We start from the raw sequence: 20382 nt of genomic DNA on the forward strand, positions 1-20382 counted from the left end.
ACCCTGTCTCAAAAATATATATATAGGGCCAAGCACAGTGGCTCACACCTATAATCCCAGCACTTTGGGAGGCCGAGGTAGGTGAATCACCTGAGGGCTGGGAGTTCGAGACCAGCCTGGCCAACATGGCATAAACCCCATCTCTACTAAAAATACAAAAATTAACTGGGCATGGTGGCACCTGCCTATAGTCCCAGCTACTAGGGAGGCTGAGGCAGGAGAATCACTTGAACCCAGGAGGTGGAGGTTGCAGTGAGCTGAGATCATGCCACTGCACTCCAGCTTGGGCAACAAGAGCGAAACTCCATCTCAAAGAAAAAAAAAAGAAAAAATATATATTGGCCACTAATTTAAAAATAAACTGTACAGTCTCATGACATCACGCATTTAGTCCTTGAGCCCTGCTCGCCACTGAGCTTTCTCTCAACTTTAGGAGTGGGGGCAGCCTTCCCTGGTGACTGTCCTTTTGTGTGATTGGCATCCATTTCTCTGGCTTCAACTTCCGCCCACACACTGTGACTCAAAATCCATAATTCAGGGGTCCAAAACGCAAGTGTCTGTGTGGGTCAGACGCTGCTCTGTGTATCAACTAATTAGCTCATCTGGTGCCCTCCAAAATCTTCGATACCAGTGGTTCTGGGACTTGGCTCCACATAAAAATGACCCAGGCAATTAGGTAAAAATCACTGGGTGTGGGGCCTGGGGTTTTGTTTGTTTGTTTGTTTTTTATTTTTTGAGAGAGAGAGTCTCACTCTGTTGTCCAGGCTAGAGTGCAGTAGTGTGATCTTGACTCTCTGGAACTTCCACCTCCCAGGCTCAAGCGATCCTCCCACCTCAGCCTCCCAAGTAGCTGGGACCACAGATGCACACACCCACACCGGCTAAATTGTGTGTGCTTTTGGTAGAGACGAGGTCTCCCTAGGTTACCCAGGCTGGTCTCGAACTCCTGAGCTCAAGCAATCCGCCTGTCTCGGCCTCTCAAAGTGCTGGGATTACAGGCGTGAGCCACCGCACCCGGCAGTGGGCATTCTTTTTTTAAGTTGCGCAGTGGTTGTGAAGCACAGTGAAGATTACAAACCATTTTCTAGCTCAGGGTTTCCCAACCTCAGCACAACTGGCATTTTGTTAGTTCTTTGTGTTGGGTGCTGTCCTGTCCTGTAAGACATTTAGCAGCATTTCCAGCAGATGCCAGTAGCCCCTCCCTCCCAAGTCATGACAATCAAAAATGTCTCCAGACATTGCCTAATGTCCCCTGGGTGGCAAAACAGTCCTGATACTGCTGTAGAAGGAGGGACAAATTATCCCTTCTTTAAGGGAAACAAGCTTAGAGGAGCAGCTCAAAGTCACACAGCAAGTATCATGGAGTCTCCTCAGGAGGGGAACTGGGACAGGGACGGATTTCTGCAGCCTGGGGCAGCTGTGTGCCTGGAGGACTTGGTGGATAGACTCACAGGACTGTCTGGTGGCAGGAGCTGCAGAAGCTCGGGCGCCATCCAGCCTTCCGTGCCGGGGATGCCGGAGTGGAGGCTGAAGCTACAGCGGCCAGCAGGCAGCTTCTTGCAGAGGCCGAAGTCTGAGAGCACCACTCTGCCCAGGCCCTGGCTGTCAGGCCCGGTGATGAGAATATTTCCTGGCTTCAGGTCCCGGTGCACTGTGGGAGGGGGGCAGAAAGAAAGCTGGTTGCTGAGGGCGGAAGGCAGGGGCTAAGGACAGGGAGCGGGAGGCAGGGGAGGTCCGGGTACCTATGTGTAAAGAGTGCAGGTGGGCCAGGCCAGACATCAGCTGCTGCAGCACGACCTCGGGCTCCAGACCCCCGCGATCCAGGTCCGGGTTTTCTACGTACTGAGCAGAAGCAAGGGCCAAAGCATCACTCTCCAGCCCGGACCTTCCCACTCACCCTCCCTGAAAGCCGTGCAACTCACCTCCTGCAAGGAGGCCCGGCAGAGCTCCAGGGCAATGTAGTGGAACTGGGGTCCCCGCTCGGTGCAGAAGTAGCGGAGCACGTTGGGGTGCCTGTCAGACTCCTGCAGCAGTTGAACTTCCCGCCGAACCAGGCCAAAGCACTCGCGGAGGAGCCGCTTGACAGCCACTGCCCGTCCCTCAAACTGTCCCCTGGAAAGTGGGTGATGGCGGGGGCAGGGGGGCATTCAGGGAAAGCAGATAAAGGGACAAACATGGTGGCTCACACCTGTAATCCTAGCACTTTGGGAGGCCAAGGCGGGCGGGTCACTTGAGGTCAGGAGTTCGAGACCAGCCTGGCCAATATGGTGAAACCCCCATCTCTACTAAAAAAAATATAAAAATTAGCCGGGCATGGTGATACACACCTGTAATCCCAGCTACTGGGAAGGCTGAGGCCCAGAATTGCTTGAACCTGGGAAGCGGAGGTTGCAGTGAGCTGAGATTGCACCACTGCCCTCCAGCCTGGGCAACAGAGCAAGACTCAAAAAAAAAAAAAAAAAAAAAAAAACAGATAAAGGAAAGAGCAGGACTGGCGAGTGAGGGATCAACCTGTACCCACCTCGGGGAGTCTTTGAAAGAATGTCTCTCCAGGGGACAGTGCCCACGAGGGCTGTTAGTGCCATGTCCCCAGCTTGGCTCCTGGCTGCCACTCACCGGAAAACGAAAGTCCCGCCTGCCCCGCGGCCCAGCACGTCCTTGGGATTGAAGGAAATCTTCCCCACTACGGTGAGTTGCTCAGCTGGGGGAGAGGAGGGTGGTGACTCAGGGAGCCTCTGCCCACCTTTGCCGGCCACTGGCCCAGTCCAGACTCACCTTGACATTTTCTGGGCCTCCACCCTCCCATGCTCAGCCTGGTGCAGTGGGTAAGAGCAAGGGCCCAAGTGCCAGACTGTCTGGGTCCAATGCCTGGTGCTGCCACTGATTGTTTGTCTACTTAGGCAAATTCCTCACTTCTGTGCCCTCGGTATTCTCATCTGTAGAGTGGGGAGCTAAAGCTAAAGAGCCCACACAATATTATTGTGAAGATTAAATGGATATATGGAAAGAACGGGTGGAGGTGATGTTTGCTATATTATCCTCTTTTATTTCTCTCCCTCTTTCAGCATCTTCTGCACAGGTTTGTTTTGTTTTGCTTTGTTTTCCCTTTACATCCTCTGCCATTCTGCCCACCTCCACCAGTTGTAACTGAATCCTTTTAATTGACACTGAATCAGCTTCAACTTCAAGGTAAGGTGAGTTCTGGCAGTTGGAAGAGTGATGAGAGTGAGTGTAGCCACAGAAAAAAGACTGGACCGGACAGAAGCAGTGGGCATGGGATGCTAACCTGCCCAGAGTTAGTTCCAGGGCAGCAGGGATCCCCCTAGAGGCCTCGGTTTCCCACTGGGATGGGTGGGGTTGGCTCAGGTGGGCAAAGATCTGTAGGTTGGGACAATTACTGCCCTTCCCTTTGGGCAGCCTGTGAGAGACGTCTCACTCTGACCCTGGCAAATCTGGGCAGGCTGTGTCCTGCTCAGCTCCAACGGGCACTATTCATATGGAAAAACATATATAGCGCCCCTAGAGTTGTGCAGTGCAGTGGTCCTGAGAACACTCTACTTTATAAGAGTTTTTAGCTTCAGTTTTTACAATCAGCTCTGGGAAGAGTAAATGAAAATCAGCTTTAGGGCTGGGCACCGTGGCTCACACCTGTAATCCCAGCACTTTGGGAGGCTGGGAAAGGTGGATCACTTGAGTTCAAGACCAGCCTGGGAACATGATGAAACCCCATCTTTACAAAAAAAAAAACTAGCCAGGCATGGTGTTGTGTGCCTGTCATCCAGCTACTCGGGAGGCTGAGGTGGGAGGATTGGCTTGAGCCTGGGAAGCAGAGGTTGCAGTGAGCTGAGATCATGCCACTACATTTCAGCCTGAGTGACACCGCAAGACCCTATCTCAATAATAATAATAATAATAATAATAATAATAATAATAATAATAATAATAATAAAATCAGCATTAGGGATCAGTGAGAAAACACCAAGTTGCACCTTAGCATTCCTCTGGATTATTTGCTTAGAGTTCATACTCATCTGTCAGTAAGATGCAGGCAGTACCTTTGGTATACACTGGACTTTCTGGAGTAGATGGGCTCAGGCAGGGCCTTGCTGGAAGCACATCGCCCACACATAGGAAAAACAGGCAGATCAGAGAGCAGGGACAGAGCTGCTTGAACAAACCCTGCTCATCTGACTGCAGGTGACAGTCACCCTTCTGGGCCCTCTTTGTGTCACTGGCTCTGCTGGACTCAGAGGCTCTTGTGTGTCTGCTCTCAGTGCTCTCGGCATGGAGTAAACACTTGCTTAGAGTTTCCTGGATTAGATGTTCGGAAGCACCCCCGAAGAGACAGGCCAGACTTAAGGCCACAAAGGCCTTCAATGCAGATATATGAGCTGGGGAGGCTCAGTCTGCACACACAGATATTTGCCATCCCTTTGCTCAGCCTTTTGCATAATTATAATGGAGAGGCAGCAAATGTGGGAGTTTTTGTCATTGTTGTTGTTGTTTTAGAAACAGGGGCTCACTCTGTCACCCAGGCTAGAGTGCACTGGCGTGATCATAGCTCACTGTAACCTCGAACTCCTGGGCTCAAGCAATCCTCCTGCCTCAGCCCCCCAGGCAGCTGGATTACAGGCATGTGCCTCCATACCTGGCTAATCTTTTTGTATTTTTAATTTTTGTAGAGATGGGGCTTCATTATGTTGCCCAGGCTGGGCTCAAGCAATCCTCCCACCTCAGCCTCCCAAGTTCAGTTCTAAAGTAATCAAAAATTGTCGTGTCAGGGAGAAAGGGCATACGGTCAGAATTACCTCTGGAAATCCTGCATACACATGATGGACTTTGCTGCTTCTTCTACACAGGTTGGGGAACACTTACAGTCAGTCACGTTCTTTCACAGGTATTTGCCAGGTATTGTTCAAACAGGGGCACCATCCCACAGAAATTAGGGCACTTGCTGGAGCCAGCCACATGCATTTGGACCCCTGAGCTGCCACTTATTAGCTTTGTGAGCCGGGAGTAAGGATGGGAGTTGTCACTAGACCTTTCTGCCTTAGTTTCCTCTTCCATAAAAGGAGAATTCTATAATAACATTCACCTCACAGGAATGTTATCTCATGAGTTAATGCATTCACAGGATTCAGAACACTGCCTGGTATAGCCTGGTATACAGTAAGCGCTATAGAAATGTTATCTCTGGTTCAGGCTGGATTGCATCCACTTGTTATTGAATACATGATACAGCCAGAGGTCCTGAGGGAGGCCCAGCCAAGCACATGTAGATGAATTTGTGTAAGTTTTTGTTTTTGTTTTTTGTGGGTTTTTTGTTTTGTTTTGTTTTGTTTTGAGGTGGAATCTTGCTCTGTTGCCCAGGCTGGAGTGCAGTGGCGCAATCTTGGCTCATTGCAACCTCTGCCTCTTGGGTTTAAGCAATTCTTGTACCTCAGCTACCCCCCAGTAGCTGGAACTACAGGCACCCACCACCACACCAGGCTCATTTTTGTATTTTTAGTAGAGATGTGGTTTCACCATGTTAGCCATGCTGGTCTCGAACCCCTGACCTCAAGTGATCCCCCTGCCTCGGCCTCCCAAAGTGCTGGGATTACAGGCATGAGCCACTGTGCCCAGCCAAATTTATTCAAGTTAAATGAAAGTTGGCTGTGACTCCACTGTAATTTTGTGAACCATAAAACAGTCCATGAGGACTTTGACAAGAATGATCCTGGGGAAAGATGGAGTCCTGGTTGTCCAGGTAAAGATGAGCCAGACTCAACTCGAGTCCGAAGGTCCAGGGAGATGGGCGTTTTGGGGTACAGTGGGGTGAGTATTACTTGGACCCACCCAGGGCCAGTAAAATGACAAAAACTACAACAGCTCAGGGCTCAGGAAATCCTGCTGCAGGGCCCTCTAAAAGAGCTGACCCCTGAGGAAGGGGAGCTGTTTTCCTCTGGGCTAAGCCACAATGACCACAGAGGTGGACATTGCGAACAGCACTGGAGTATCAAGCCAAGTGTGCCGTAGACTTCCGCCTGAGAAGGTGACGGCAGGGTGGGGCCAAGGTATGAGGAAGTGGCTTGAGCAGTGACTAGAAGGTGCCAGCACAAGTTCACAAAGACAACCAAAAACATGAGCCAGCCCAGAGCCAATCAAGCAGAAGTAGCCTGGGCTGATTGGTAAAGGCATGCAAGAAGCCCCTGGAACATTCCAGATGCCAGAAGAACCTTGAAAGATTCACAGCTCACTGCAGCCTCGACCTTCTGGACTCAAGTGATCCTCCTGCCTTAGCCTTCTGAGTAGCTGGGACTGCAGGTGCACACCACCACACCTGGCGAATTGTTTGTATTATTTGTAGAGACAGGGTCTCCCTATGTTGCCCAGGCTGGTCTCGAACTCCTGGCCTTAAGCAATCCCCACCTTGGCCTCTGAAAGTTCTGGGATTACAGGTGTAAGCCACCATGCCCAACCTAAAAGGGCTTTAGTCTTTATAAGACTAAATTGAGAAAAGATAAGTGTTTAAAAAATAAAAGGTACTAAATTGTACAAAGTCGTTTACTATTATTGTTTCCAAATATAACATCATTTTAACATGAATATTAATATTACCTAAGTATTATTTAATAATAATGATTGTGACTTCTCATGATGAAATGATGTAATGAACTGGTTGTTATTATTCCCATTTGACAAACGAAAAAACTGAGCTCAAAAGAGGTAAACAGAGAGCAGCCTTAGATCTATACCCAGTTTTATCTACACCCAGGTTCCTTGAAAATAATAATACAATAATGAGCTGGGCATGGTGACTCATGCCTGTAATCCCAGCACTTTGGGAGGCTGAGGTGGGAGGATCACTAGAGGACATCAGTTCAAGACCAGCCTGGGTAACATAGTGAGACCCAATCTCTGCAAAACAAAACAAAACAAAACAAAACAAAACAAAACTTTAAAACTAGCTGGGCATGGTGGTTTATGCCTGTAGTCACAGCTACTTGAGAGGCTGAGGAGGGAGGATTTCTTGAGCCCAGGAGCTTGAGGCTGCAGTGAGCTATGATTGTGCCACTGCACTCCAGCCTGGGCAACAAAGCAAGATCCTGTCTCCAAAAAAATAATTGATGAAAAAATGACAGCAGACACTCCTACAGTGCTCAGTTACGTAGCAGGCTCTACTCAAAACACTCTTCTTAATTCATGTAGACCTAACCACCCCACTATAGTGGCTTTTAATAAACCAGCTTTGCAGTTAAATCTGCCCCTTGCTTTTCTCTGTTCCTGACTGCCCTGTCTTGTTCACTCAAGCTCACCTTCAGGGTCGTCGAGTGGCTGGGCTTGCTTTGAGGGACTCTGAAGCCTCTTCTGGCTCCTCCGGGTGGCCCCCAAGTGCAGGGACTGGGCATCCTGGGAGATGTGAGCAGAGTCTGCAGATGCCAGGGGGGTCTCCTGCTGCTTCTCCACCACCTGCGGCTGCTGCTGTAACATGAGAGCCTAAGAGAGCTTTGTCCTGGCCATGCCCTGCCCCGTGATGGGCCCAGTATCTGTGACTGAGATGGCCTCACCAGGCAGCATGAACTTACAGAGCAAGATCGCAGGGGCCTGGGGAGCTGCTGGGAGGGAGGCAGGGGGCAAAGTCAGAGCTGGGTAGAGGGAGAGAGTTGCTGAGTGGTCTCAGAGAGGAGAAGCAGCGTTCTCCCCAGATAGACCTGAGGTCAGGGTGGTGGGCCTACCTGCCTCATCACAAAGAGAATCCACCCTCCCAGGAGGACAGCAGTGAGGCTAGCTGCCAGCAGGTCTTGGGGTCCCAGCCCCAAGTAAGAGTCTGGAGTTTTTTCTTCTGGATGCAGCTCGGAGTCCCAAAGTTTCTCTCGGCTCAGGCTCAATAGCTGGGGATAAAGGGCCCTTCACTTTTAGCACCCCCTTCCACCAGGGAACCCCTAACTTTTCTTCATCACCCAGCACAGGGCTGGGCTTAGCTGAAGGGGCAGTGAGTGGTCTGTGTATGGTGGGAAACGTGGCACTCTCCACAGTGCTGAAACATCATGTTGCTCAGAAGAACGGTTTTCTAAACCTACCCAATGACCAGCATTTCATGGGATGTCACTAAAAAATACAGGTACTCTTGGAATGTCACTAAAAATATAGATGTCCCCCTCCAGAGATCCTAAACGTGTTAGCGCTGGAGTGGGCTCCCAGGTGATTCTGATGAGCAGCCGGATTTGAGAATTATTGCTCTAGGCCATGGCTGTTCCTTCTAACCTTGAGCTACTTACTAGTGATTTTGGTCCAAACCTCTCCCAGGAGCACATGCTTTTACAGTTTTTGTTTTCAATGAATATTTTACAATTTTTACGCTGAAGAAGACTAAAGAAAATGTGACCTACGTTTCATGATTTAAATAGTCAATGTCTTTTTTTTTTTTTTTTTTGAGACAGGGTCTCACTGTGTTATACAGTGTAGTGGTGTGACCATAGCTCACTGCAGCCTCAAACTCTTGGGCTTGAGCAATCCTCCCACCTCAGCCTCCTGAGTAGCTGGGACTACAGATGCACACAACCATTCCCCACTAATTTTTTATTTTTATTTTTTTGTAGAGATGGGGTCTTGCTATATTACCCAGGCTGGTCTCAAACTCCTGACCTCAAGGCATCCATCCTCCCACACTGACCTCCCAAAGTGCTGAGAATATAAGCATGAATCACCTGCCCAGCCACTTTTTAACACTTCTAACGTGTTTCTGGCAGTAACAACAACAACGACAACAAAAAGTTTTGTTGTTCCCAACAAAAAGTCTGGGAAATTGTGTGAGGTCAATTGACCCACCCCCGACTGTTATTCTTAGCAGCCTGAGGAAAAGATCCAAGGGCTATTCCCCCATCTGCTGGGGCCTCCGTACCCCCCACTCTCTCCCCTTCCAGCACTGACCTCCAAGAAGAAGGCTGGGGCCTGGGTATTCTCTGGAGGTCTTGTCTCTGCAGTTCCACTCCCCAGGGTGGGATGGACCCTCAGCATGGTGGTGTGCAGGACTGGGGGTAGCTCGTGGTGTCCTAAGGTGGGAGGCAAAAGTCATCAGGCTGAAGGGGACCTTAGCTTTCCAGCTCAGAAGCTGGGCTCACAGGTTCTTTATCTTCATCTACTCCCAATTTGAGCCAGAGGATCTCACCAATGAGCAGCCACTGGCTTGGGAGGGCCACACTGCCTGAGGGGTATCTAACAGCAGTGCTGGGTGAGCCCTCTCGCTCTCCTGAGACTTGGAGTGTCACCTCATCTGTGGTGGGGCCATCTGCGGGGGCCAGGGTCAGTCCACGAGGCTATGGCAGAAGATGGAGAGTCATGAGTGAGGGAGGTTCTTCTCCCGTTCATCCTCTTTCCAGTCCACTCAGAGACCACTTCTTACCACCAGGGCCACTCCTGTGTGGACCAGTGCTTTAGAGACATAGAAGCCAGTTTCATCCTTCCCCACATACAGCGTCATTCTAGCGGGAGAGAAGAAAAAGAAGAGAAGAATGAATGCTGGTGATGGGTAGTTTCAGTTATCAAGGTACTCACGCCCTTGTATATTTCCCTCTCACATTGACTCGGCTTAGCCATGAGACTTGCTTTAATCAATTAGACAACAGCAAATGTGACATAAGTAGAGGCTTGAAAAGTGCTTGTGCCTTCAGGCTTCCTTAAGCATTTTTCTTTAGACCCTGAGACCACCGTGGGAGAAAACCCAGGCTAGCCTGCTGGGGTGTGAGAGATCTCTTTAATCCCCCATAGGCCAAACAGTCCATCAACTATGAGATAGGTGAGTGAGGCCATCCTAGATTCTCCAGACTCAAGCAAGCCATGAGCAGACTGAAGAAAAACAACCCACCCCAGCTGACCCACAGAATCTTGAAAAATAATAAACTGTTGTTTTTTAAGTTCTCTGTTTTGGGGCAATTTGTTATGCAGCTAAAGCTAGCTGATACATGTTCTATAGTCATGATTTCAAATCTATGGCTAACCCAGACCTCTTTCAAGAGCTCAATTTTCTAAATATAAACTCGTTACATCATCCTTTACTTCTTCCTCCTTCTTCTCCCCCACCTCCTCTAGTGTTCCCTGCCTCTGAAAATGACAAGACCCACGTGCTTCTAGAAACCTGAGCATGATCTTTGACTCCTTGCTCACAATCGTCAAACTCCCTAATCACCAAATTTTTACTAGTTCTTCCTTCTAATATATCTTACACTCCACTTATTTTCCTCTCTCTAGTTTCTGCTCTAGTATAAAGTATCTTCATTTCTTGCCTGAACAAATCAATATTCCATGAATGGTCCACTTCTTTCCATATACCATTCTAAGATGTTCTTTCTAAAATGAAAATATGATTAAATCACTTCCTTCCTTAAAACTCTCCAGTGACTTTTTAACTTTAGGAGAAAATGTCCAAGCCCTTTAAATGATCCTACAAGATCTCTTCTTAGCTTATAATCTCAGACTCTACTCCTTTCTCAGGTCTGTATTTCAGTCTTATTTAATTTTTTCCTGTTCCCTGAATTCTATGCTCTCTCATCTCTCTCATTTCCTATTCATTTTTTAGGTTTCAATTTAGATGTTCCTTCCTCTAGGAAGGTTTCCATGACTGCCTCCTGTCCCCAGTCTTGATGTGGGTACTCTTCCTATACATTCCCATGGCATCTTATACTACTCTCATCTCATCCTTTATCATATCAGGTTGCAATAGTCTCTTTACATATCTGTCTCTCCCATTAGACTCGGGTTCCTGAGGCAGGAACAATGGCTGGGTTATTTGCTATTGTACTCCCAGACTCTAGTGAGACTGGCACACAGTAAGTGCTCAATTAATATTTGCAGAATGAATTGAATGAATAGATGATCCCCGATTTTCCCAAGCTGTCTACTGGTTTATCAAGATGGGGACACTAAGGTGTTAGATGCAATAATACCTTAAATAAGTTGTTAAATAAGGTAAGTTAAATAAGGTTGTTATTTAAAGTATTTAACAATCCATAAGGCACAGCACCTACCAACCAGAACAGGTTAAGACCTGGAGTCCCCCTCTGATATGGTTTGGCTGTGTCACCACCAAAATCTCATCTTGAATTTCCATGGGTTGTGGTAGGGACCCGGTGGGAGGTAATTGAATCATGAGGTCTTTCCCATGCTGTTCTTGTGATAGTGAATAAGTCTCACAAGATCTGATGGTTTTATAAGGGGGAGTTTCCCTGCACAAGCTTCTCTCTTTGCCTGCCGCCATCCACGTAAGATGTGACTTGTTCCTGCTTGCTTTCTGCCATGATTGTGAGGCTTCCCCAGCCACATGGAACTGAAAGTCCAATTAAACCTCTTTCTTTTGTAAATTGCCGAGTCTTGGGTATGTCTTTATCAGCAGCATGAAACAGACTAATACACCCTCCTAGGCCAGATCTTACCCTATGAGTTGCTGAACAGTGGGGGCTACCCAGGGGGTCCCGGGGACACTTGGAGGGCAGCACAGGACACTGGTTATTTACCAACCAGTTGGGTAACCAATTTGAAATGTTTTGACCCCTGGTTCAGCGGTACTGGTGTGTCACAGCTGAACATCTCGCCTGGCCATCAGACCCAGGTTGCGACACTCCCAGATGGCTCCCTCCCTGGGCCCCAGGCACGAACACCTACAGCAGCTGGGTGTCCAAGGTAGAGAAGAGGGTAGCTGTGTCCTGGGGGCCTGAGGCAGGCAGTCGGATGTGGCCCCAGCGGAGGGCGAGGAAATGCAGAGTGTCTCGAGCCAGCGTGAGATGCGGCAGCTGGCGCAGGCCGTCCTGGTGCCAGGTGTAGACGCCCATCACAGGCACGCCCAGGTCCTGTGTCCACAGCACCGTCCCGCTTCCTGGGTCCACAGTGAGCAGCAGGCCCATCCCGCAGGATGCCAGGTGGCTCATGTCTGCCAAGAAAGGTGGCTGGGGAGATGTGGTTGGAAGCTCTCCTAAGAGGGTCCAAGGGTGGGCCCTCTGGGTGAGGGGTCAGTCTGGTGTGTGGAGATCACATGGAGGGTTATCTGGACATGAGAATGTTTGTTGGAGTTCATGGAGTCACTTTGAAAACGAGGCCATCAGTCAGGGTCATTCAAAGGTGACTCAGATGTGTGGGAGTCAGTTTGGGTCACTTAGGATGGTGGGGTATTGCTCATGGTCAACATATGGTCACCTGGGATGGATCAATCAGGGTGGCCTGGAGGCATTCGGGTCACTTGGGAGTCACTTAGAGTGTGAGAGGGGTCAGTTGGGGCGAGTAGGTGACCTCACCTCTGCTGAGGTGACCTGTGTAGGGTCTCATGCAGAATGATGGAATCAGGGCTTGAGGGGGCCTTGGGGCACCTGTAAGGTCACTCAGGCAGTTGGGTATCAGTCATAATATCAAGGGGGTGGGCCAGGTGTGGTGGCTTATGCTCGTAATCCCAGCACTTTGGGAAGCCAAGGCAGGAGGATTACTTAAGCCCAGGAGTTTGAGACCAGCCTGGGCAACATAGCAAGACCCCATCTCTACAAAAAAATTAAAAGATGAGCCAGGCTTGGTGGTGCACATCTGCAGTCTCAGCTATTCAGGAGGCTGAGGATAGAGGATCACTTCAGCCCAGGAGTTGGAGGCTACGGTAAGCTGTGATCACAGTACTGCACTCCAGCCTGGGTGACAGAGTGAGACCCCATCTCACAAAAAATGGTGGGGAGTGGTCAGGGTCACCTGGGGAGTCAGTCTATGGAAGAGGCTACTTAGGGTTAGCTTTCAGGGGTTATATATAGGGGTCAGTTAGGACACGCAGAGATTGCTTAGGGGCTGTTTGGGGTCACTCTGGATGTGGGAAGTCATCCAGGGTTACCGGGTTGGGGCCACTTGGAGTATAGAAGAGTTAGGAGGCTGAGGGATTGGCCAGGGTTCAGGAGGGTCAGTCTGGGTGTTGAGGGAGTCACTTGGGGTCAGCCATCAGGGGTGTGCCATTTAGTATATGGGGTCCCTGGGGAGGTCAAGTGGGTCGAAATGTGGCTGGGAATTGGTCATGGATGCTGTTCAGGGTTCCCTGGGTTGGGGACCTTGCTCCAAGATGGGACCAGAGAAAGGTGGAACTCACATTTCCCAGGTGAGCCATCCATGGGGGGCGCTGAGTAGCGGCGGTAGGTGGTGTTCCAGCGCAGGGCTGGGGCTCTTGGGTCATGCATGGTGACCGTATACTCTGGGGATCCCAGAAGCAAGATTACCAGGAACGTCCATATGATGCTCCCTCCAACCCCAGGGGCCGTTTATCTTGTAGGAGTGGGGGTTTCCTGAGCACACAGCCTAGAGACCTGGAAGCCTGTGAACATCACAGTGGCAGAGACTGGAGCTGTCTTGTTTACAGCTCTATTCCTGGCTCCTAGTTCAGTGCTCTGTAGAATGTTTGTTGATGACTAACAGACTGACTGTCCTGAATTCAACTTGGTTAGCCACAGCCAGATCTCAGCAGAGCAAAAGGGGAGGCTGCCCAGAGCTTGAGGAACAGCTGGGGCCTGACTCACGTGTTCGGCCAATGTAGAGGCGGGGGGTGGAGGGACCCTCTGTGGTCAGTGTCATCTGGGTCTCCCCTGACTCAGGGTCCACCACAAACCAGGCATCCTGCTTCCGGCCTGTGGAGGTGGAAAGTGTGTTAGCTCTCAAGTTGGCATGGGAAGAGGTGTGGCCCTGCCACTCTTGTGCCTAATATAGCTGTCACGACTTAGATCCCTGCCTCTGCTGGCTGAACCTGGACCCCACAGGCTGGAGAGATGCTCACCTGTGTAGAAGACCCCATCAGAGCTGCGGCAGGGAGAGGCATGAACCAGCTCAGGGATGGTGAATGGCAGTTTCTAGGAGACGGAAAATTTCCAGGAAGGAGTAAGAGCAGAAACACACAGTGCTCACTGTGCCAGGTGAGCCCATTTCCATAGCAACCAATTAACAGGTATTACTATCATTTCCACTTTTTAGGTAAGGAAACTGGGGCTTGGAGAGGCCATGTAACTTGGCTAATGTCACACAGCTACTAAATGGCAGAGCCTGGCCTTGAACCCAGGCAGTCAGGCTCCAGAGCCAGCACACTGAATCATTTTGCTACACAGCCTCTTGAGGAAATGCAGAAATTCCCACACCCAGTGTCAAGGTATCATGTGAGACACTTGCTCTCGGCCTGACCTAACCACCTCCTCGAAAACTTGCACTGGGGCAGGCATGGTGGCTCATGCCTATACTCCCAGCACATTGGGAGGCTGAGGCAGGAGGATCGCTTGGGCCCAGGAATTCAAGACCAGCGTGGGCAACACGGTGAGACCTCGTCTCTACAGAAAAAAAAAAAAAAATTTGCTGAATATGGTGGCATGTGCCTGTAGTCCCAGCTACTTGTGAGTCTGAGGCAGGAGGATTGCTTAAGTCCAGGAGCTCAAGGCTGCAGAGCTATGATTGTGCCACTGCACTCCAGCCGAGGCAATAGAGTGAGACTCTGTCTCTAAACAAAATAAAATGAAACAAACAAACAAACAAAAAGCCGCACACACATCAAGTGGGGAGTTTAATTCCAAAAATCCAAAACAACTCACGTGAATACTTCAAAACTGTCAACAGCCATGAGAGACTCACAGAAGTGAAGGAGTTGTTCTAGAATAAAGGAGACCATGGCCTGATGCTGGCTAGGAGTGGAGCTCCATCCTCCACCCTTCTCTACTCTGCTTTCTCCCCAAAGCTGGACTTGTCTGGGTTATGTCTGTGGGCACCGTGTGCTCTGGGTTCCTGCTGGGTTTGAATAACGGGGACAGGGTGAGATCAGAGTATGCCCTGCTGTCCTTGTCACAAAGTCCTCACGGGCTGGCTGTGTTCCTCTACCGAAGCCCTGAGGTCCCATCGGGTGGTGCTCTCGGGACAGCTCTCTCCAGCTCCAGGCTGTGGTAGCTGCTCCCTCCCCAGCCTCCAGAATTAGGGCTGATAATGTCACCCCACTGTCACAAACCAAAGGATACTGCATGATACGCTTTGGATTTTTGTCCCCACACAAATCACTTGTTGAATTGCAATCCCCAATGTTAGAGGTAGGGCCTGGTGGGAGGTGATTGGATCATGGGGCCAGATTTCTCCATTTGGTGCTGTTCTTTTTTTTTTTTGGAGATATGGTATCACTCTGTTGTCCAGGCTGGAGTGCAGTGGTGCGGTCTTGGCTCGCTGCAACCTCTGCCTCCCAGGTACAAAAGATTCTTCTGCCTCAGCCTCCCAAGCAGTTGGGACTGCAGGCACGTGCCACCACACCTGGCTATTTTTTGTATTTTTTGGTAGAGACGGGGTTTCACCATGTTGGCCAGACTGGTTTCAAACTCCTAACCTCAGGTGATCTGCCTACCTCAGCCTCCCAAAGTGCTGGGATTACAGGCATAAGCCACCGTGCCTAGCCAGTGCTGTTCTTGTAATAGAGTTCTCACGAGATCTGGTTGTTTAAAAGTGGGTGGCACCTCCTCCCTTTCTCTCTCTTGCTCCTGCTCTGGGCATGTAAGACGTGCCTGCTTCCCCTTCATGCCTTCTGCCATGATTGTATGATTGTAAGTTTCCTGAGGTCTCTCCAGAAGCAGAAGCTACTACGCTTCTTGTACAGCCTGTAGAACCATGAGTCAATGAAACCTCCTTTCTTATAAATTACCCAGTCTGAGGTATTTTTTTATTATAACAATGCAAGAATGAACTAATATACTGCACTATCCCTTGTGGTTCCCTATACTCTGCTCACACTTTTAACAAAATGTCCTCAAACTATTCTATTTGAGTATGTCATGTGTTTGCAGCTGAGACCTTGCCTGATTCACACACTAAAATTTCTTATCACTTCACCTTCCTAAATCATATACTTAAGACTTTTCTAGCAGGCTTCCCCTGACATGGTTAGAATTCTGACAAAGAACTGGGTGTGGTGGTGTGTACCTGTAGTTCCAGCTACTCAGGATACTGAGGTGCGAGGATTGCTTGAGGCCAGGAGTTCGAGGCTGCAGTGAGCCTTGTGATCGTACCACTGCACTCCAGCCTGGACATATAATGAGATGCTGTCTTTAAAAAATTTGTTTAAATTAAAAAAAGGAATTCCGACAAAGCACATTCCACCCCATTCAGAGTCCTGATGTGGAAGATTGCAAAAAATGGCCACAGATTGCTTTTCATCTTGTATTCATGTCTGTGTCTGTGTCCCTTCACATGATGAGTTTTCAGCTCCTTCCATAAAGAGATGGAATCTGTTTTTTCACCACTGGATTCTCAGCTTGGCCATGTGACCTGCTTTGGCTGATGAGCCATTAGCAAGTGTGACACAAACAGAAGCTTGAAAAGTGCTTATGTATTGCTGCTTTGGGGTCCCTTGTTGATATCATGTGAACAAGCCTAGGCTTGCCTGCTAGGGATAAGAGACATATGGCCCAGCCACCCCTGCCAAAAGCCAACCAACTACCAACCAACTTTCAGAAACACAGCCATCCAGTTGACTAGCAGCTGACCACACATGCATGAACAAGTTCAGTCAAGACCAGCAGAAGAACCACTGTGCTGAGCCCAACCTAAATTGTCATCTCACCAAATTCTGAGTTGAATAAATTTAAGTGATGTTTTAGTTTTAAGCTCTTGAGTTTTGGGTTGATTTTTATTTAGCAAAAGCTAACTGGTATATACATTTCTCTTTAAAGCCCTCAGAGTCCTGGAGAAGGCCCTGGGATACCTCTAGTTTGATAGTCAGATTGCCCTGCAGACACAGCCAGACCTCCCCTTACCACCCTTTCAACAGGTCCCTCAGACAGCCTCCTCACAATGTGCTGAGTCCTGACTTATATCCTCTGCAGGACAGGAGATACTTACCATACTCCCTCTCCACCTCTCAGTGCTCCAGCTGACGAAAGCCCTGGCCCTCACCCATTCCCGAACACCATGGGATACAAACCATTAATCCCTGTTGTTTTTGGGTCCCCAAGATGTACAGGCTGCCATCAGCTGGGTCAGAGAGAAAAGCCATTCTGTGGAGCAGAGAGAAACAAGGAGACCAATGGGTGCTTGCCCCCTGGTTTCATGAAGGCCCCAAATTCCTTCCAACTTCTCAGCTACTAGGAGCCTGTTCTTGTAGGAAACATCATGGGGCTCCAAGACACTCCCCCATATCACATCCAGAGCCAATTCTCTTCCCTTACTTCCCAACATGTCCCTGCCCCACATACAAACTCTCTCCAGACAACTATGAGTCCCCCATCTCCCAGCAGCTTCCTCCTTAAAAGGCCCCAGGTTCACTTACTCTGTGACGTACATTGGTCCTTCGATGACGGGATCTGCAGGGACAGGGACACAGAACATAAGCAGTTCCCTCCAGACTCCACTGAAAAGCACAGCTCATATTCACTGAGCTATGGCATGACTATGATGTCAAGCACTTGGCGTGAATGTAATGCCATCTTCCCAAAAACTCTGTCAGATAGGGTCATATCCTTTGCCCCATTTTACAGATGAAGATGTTGAGGATCAGAGAGGTAAGGTGAGTTTCTCAAGGCCACACAACTGTTAAGCAGTGAAGCTGCCTGTAGATACCAGCTTATTGGATTCTAGAGCCCATGTTCTTATTCTCTATGCCACAGTGACTCCCCCTTCACCAATCTATGGGCCCAAGGAGGGAGGAGGGACCACCTCTTGCTCACCATCCCTCAGAGTCCACTTCAGGTCCCCTGTCTGCTTGCTTAGTGCGTGGAGACTTCCATCCAAGGTGGACACCAGCAGGAGGCTCTCTGGCCTGAGAGTATGAACCTGCAAGGGGGTAGAGACAAAGTCAGCTCTCTGAGGGGTCTGGGACCACCCTTTGCTCCTGTCCCAAGCAGGGCTGGCCATGACTCCCCTTCCCCCAGATGGGGATGCAGCAGGGGAGGAAGGGTGATTGGGGAACGTGCTGGTGTCACTCATCATCTCTTTGACCCTAGAGAGGGGTTATAGTGGGAGCTGGGGGGTTCCGAGGGGAGGTTTTGGCTCCCAATGTATCTAAATTCCCAATTACTTACCTCCTTCCTCAATTCATTCTGGTTTTCCAAAGAAGACTAAAGGCCTTTACAAAATGACTTCATTGTTTGTTTTGTTTCTTTTTGTTATTGTTCTTGTTGTTTTAATATAAGACAGGGTCTTGCTCTATTGCCCAGGCTGGAATGAAGTGGCATAGTCATAGCTCACTGTGGCCTCAAACCCCTGGGCTCAGCTGATCCTCACACCTCAGCCTCCCAAGTAGTTGGGACTACGGGTGTGTGTCATCACACCTGGCTAATTTTTGTATTTTTTTGTAGAGATGGGGTCTTGCTATGTTGTCTAGGCTGGCCTGGAACTCCTGGCCTCAAGCGATCCTCCTGCCTCAGCCTCCCAAAGTATTGGGATTACAAGCATGAGCCACTGCACCCATTCTAAGACTGGTATTATTAGTTTTCCCATTCTACAGAGGAGGGAGACTGAGGCTCAGGAAAGTTAGGTCATTGGTTAGGTCCTTGGCATAAAGCCACAGAGATAATAAGTGGCAAAACTAAGGACTTGAGTTGCCATCCCTCTGATTCCTATGCCTGGCCTCTTTTTCCTCTGCCACAATGTCTACCTCTTTTGGGATGCCCCTTTCTGCCTCCCCAAACCAGCGCAGCTGGTTTTGGTGCCAGGCTCCAGTGGGTCCCTTGACCCAAGGCTGGGGGGTGCCCTTGGGAGGGGGGCTGGAGCCTCCCGTACTTACATCTGGCGATCCTGGGCTCACTCACCTGCTCCAGTCCCTCCTTGAGCAAACAGGGTGAGGCTGAGCTCCCAGCAGGAGGCCTAACATCCGGGTGGCCCAGCCGCACCCCTACAAAGGCCACATCCTGCTTCAGGACCCTCAGGTTTGGGGCTGGGCCACTGGTGTTGAGTGGAGGGTCAGGAAATTATCTGCTAGCCCCTCTTTCTTTCTGGGCTTCAATTTTGTCATCTGCAGCATGGCAGGAGGGAGAACGGTTTGGAGAAGAGGCTGCAGATTGGTTGCCCAGAAATGAATTTTGTTTGACCATCTAGTGCTTAAAAATTTTTCAATTAGCTGCCAATTTTTTAAAAAATTGGATGATTTCTACAAAAAAACCAAGATTTCAAATCTTTCTCATTTCTAATTTTTCCAGAGACATCCGATCTGGCCACACTGGGCTTGCATTCTCAGCTGGCAACCATGAGGTGGACCCATGAGGTGGAAGCGGGGAATGAGAGGTGCCTAACTCTACCTGATCGCTTTTGCCCCATGGGGGTTCTAGGCGGGACACCTGGATTCTTAGGCCAGGCGACTTTTGCCTCCTGGCTGCATTTCTGTAAGACTCTCCTATTCCTGGCACCGTGGGAGCGGATACTGACACTCCCAGCTCATTTATCCCATAGGTTCTGAACCTGGGGTGCAGCCATGGGTGAGGGGACCGCATTGTAAAGCCTCTGAAATTGCAAAACCGGGCGTGCAGGCTCATTTCTCAGCAGAGGGCCCTGAAGTCAATCATATTTTCAAAGGAAGCCAGGATCCCCAGAAGTTTTAAGAGGCCTGGCTTTCGTGCCCAGGTGCCCCCCTCCCCCAGACTACACCCCTCCCTGCAGAAGAGGCGGGGTGCTCGGTCTACTCTTGCCTTTCCACGCTGGCAGATCTCCCCAGCTAGGTATTTGTTGGGGGCAACTGGCGGCTCCCCAAACCCAGGAGGCTTTTACTCCGTCGGGGCCGAGTTGGGACCACCCAGGCGTGAGGGAGGGAGAGGTGCCCCCGTGGCCCCGCCGCGCCCTCGCCCCAAGTGCGACGCCGCCCCCTGAGCCCCGCGACCCGACTTTGGGGACTTGGCGTCGGTCCCTGGCTCTCACCTGTGGACTCAGCGTCCCGAGCAGTAGCGCCGCGAACTGGAGCCGGAGCCCCAGCCGGGGCCACGGCCTCGACCCCCTGGCCGCACTCGCCATAGCTCCTGGGCAGCTGCACGGCTGGCCAGGTCCCTGGGTGCCTCCAAGGGAGCGCTCTGTCCCCGCCCGACCCGGAGAAGACTCCGCCCCTGGCTGGGCCTGCAACCCCAGCCTGGAGTCCTCGCCGATCCCCGCCCTTCTCATCACACTCCCAGCCGCATCCTCGCGTCCCAGGCACCCCACCAAACACGGTTGGGAGCTTTCCCGGGAGAGGGATTTTACTGATCCCACTTATGGAGAACTTACCATGTGCCGAGGACCGTGCCGCTTCATCATCAGTTCCTGGAGTCCTCACTGCACAGCAGGTACAAGCGGAGGCTGAGAGCCGCAGTCCCAATACAGATCCGCCTGATCTCAAAGCCTGCGCTCTTTATCATTGCACCAGCGGATCCCGGTGGGCTATCAAGAAATAGCGATTAATTGGTGAATTCAGTCATT

General features: G+C 50.2%; 1 protein-coding gene across 2 annotated transcripts in view; it reads right to left on the minus strand.

Moving 5' to 3' along the window:
- The window catches only part of ERN2 (endoplasmic reticulum to nucleus signaling 2), a 22926-nt gene extending 2946 nt beyond the window's left edge, over positions 1 to 19980 (minus strand). Inside the window, exons 1-17 of one of the 2 annotated variants that reach the window (XM_004057355.5) lie at positions 19852 to 19980; positions 17670 to 17775; positions 17273 to 17306; positions 16928 to 17000; positions 13766 to 13838; positions 13512 to 13619; positions 13088 to 13189; positions 11641 to 11905; positions 9386 to 9464; positions 9152 to 9299; positions 8914 to 9035; positions 7719 to 7874; positions 7299 to 7464; positions 2617 to 2701; positions 1923 to 2112; positions 1743 to 1842; positions 1452 to 1651 (exon numbers count right to left, since the gene is read on the minus strand). In XM_004057355.5, coding sequence (XP_004057403.5) covers positions 1452 to 1651; positions 1743 to 1842; positions 1923 to 2112; positions 2617 to 2701; positions 7299 to 7464; positions 7719 to 7874; positions 8914 to 9035; positions 9152 to 9299; positions 9386 to 9464; positions 11641 to 11905; positions 13088 to 13189; positions 13512 to 13619; positions 13766 to 13838; positions 16928 to 17000; positions 17273 to 17306; positions 17670 to 17775; positions 19852 to 19944 — 2100 coding nt within the window. In that variant the 5' untranslated portion in view covers positions 19945 to 19980. The remainder of the gene's footprint in view (positions 1 to 1451; positions 1652 to 1742; positions 1843 to 1922; positions 2113 to 2616; positions 2702 to 7298; positions 7465 to 7718; positions 7875 to 8913; positions 9036 to 9151; positions 9300 to 9385; positions 9465 to 11640; positions 11906 to 13087; positions 13190 to 13511; positions 13620 to 13765; positions 13839 to 16927; positions 17001 to 17272; positions 17307 to 17669; positions 17776 to 19851) is intronic. The other variant, XM_063700045.1, reaches the window with a different exon arrangement.
- Positions 19981 to 20382: the final 402 nt, after the last annotated feature.

Source organism: Gorilla gorilla, chromosome 18 (assembly GCF_029281585.2).
Source record: "Gorilla gorilla gorilla isolate KB3781 chromosome 18, NHGRI_mGorGor1-v2.1_pri, whole genome shotgun sequence".
Classification (NCBI taxonomy): domain Eukaryota; kingdom Metazoa; phylum Chordata; class Mammalia; order Primates; family Hominidae; genus Gorilla; species Gorilla gorilla.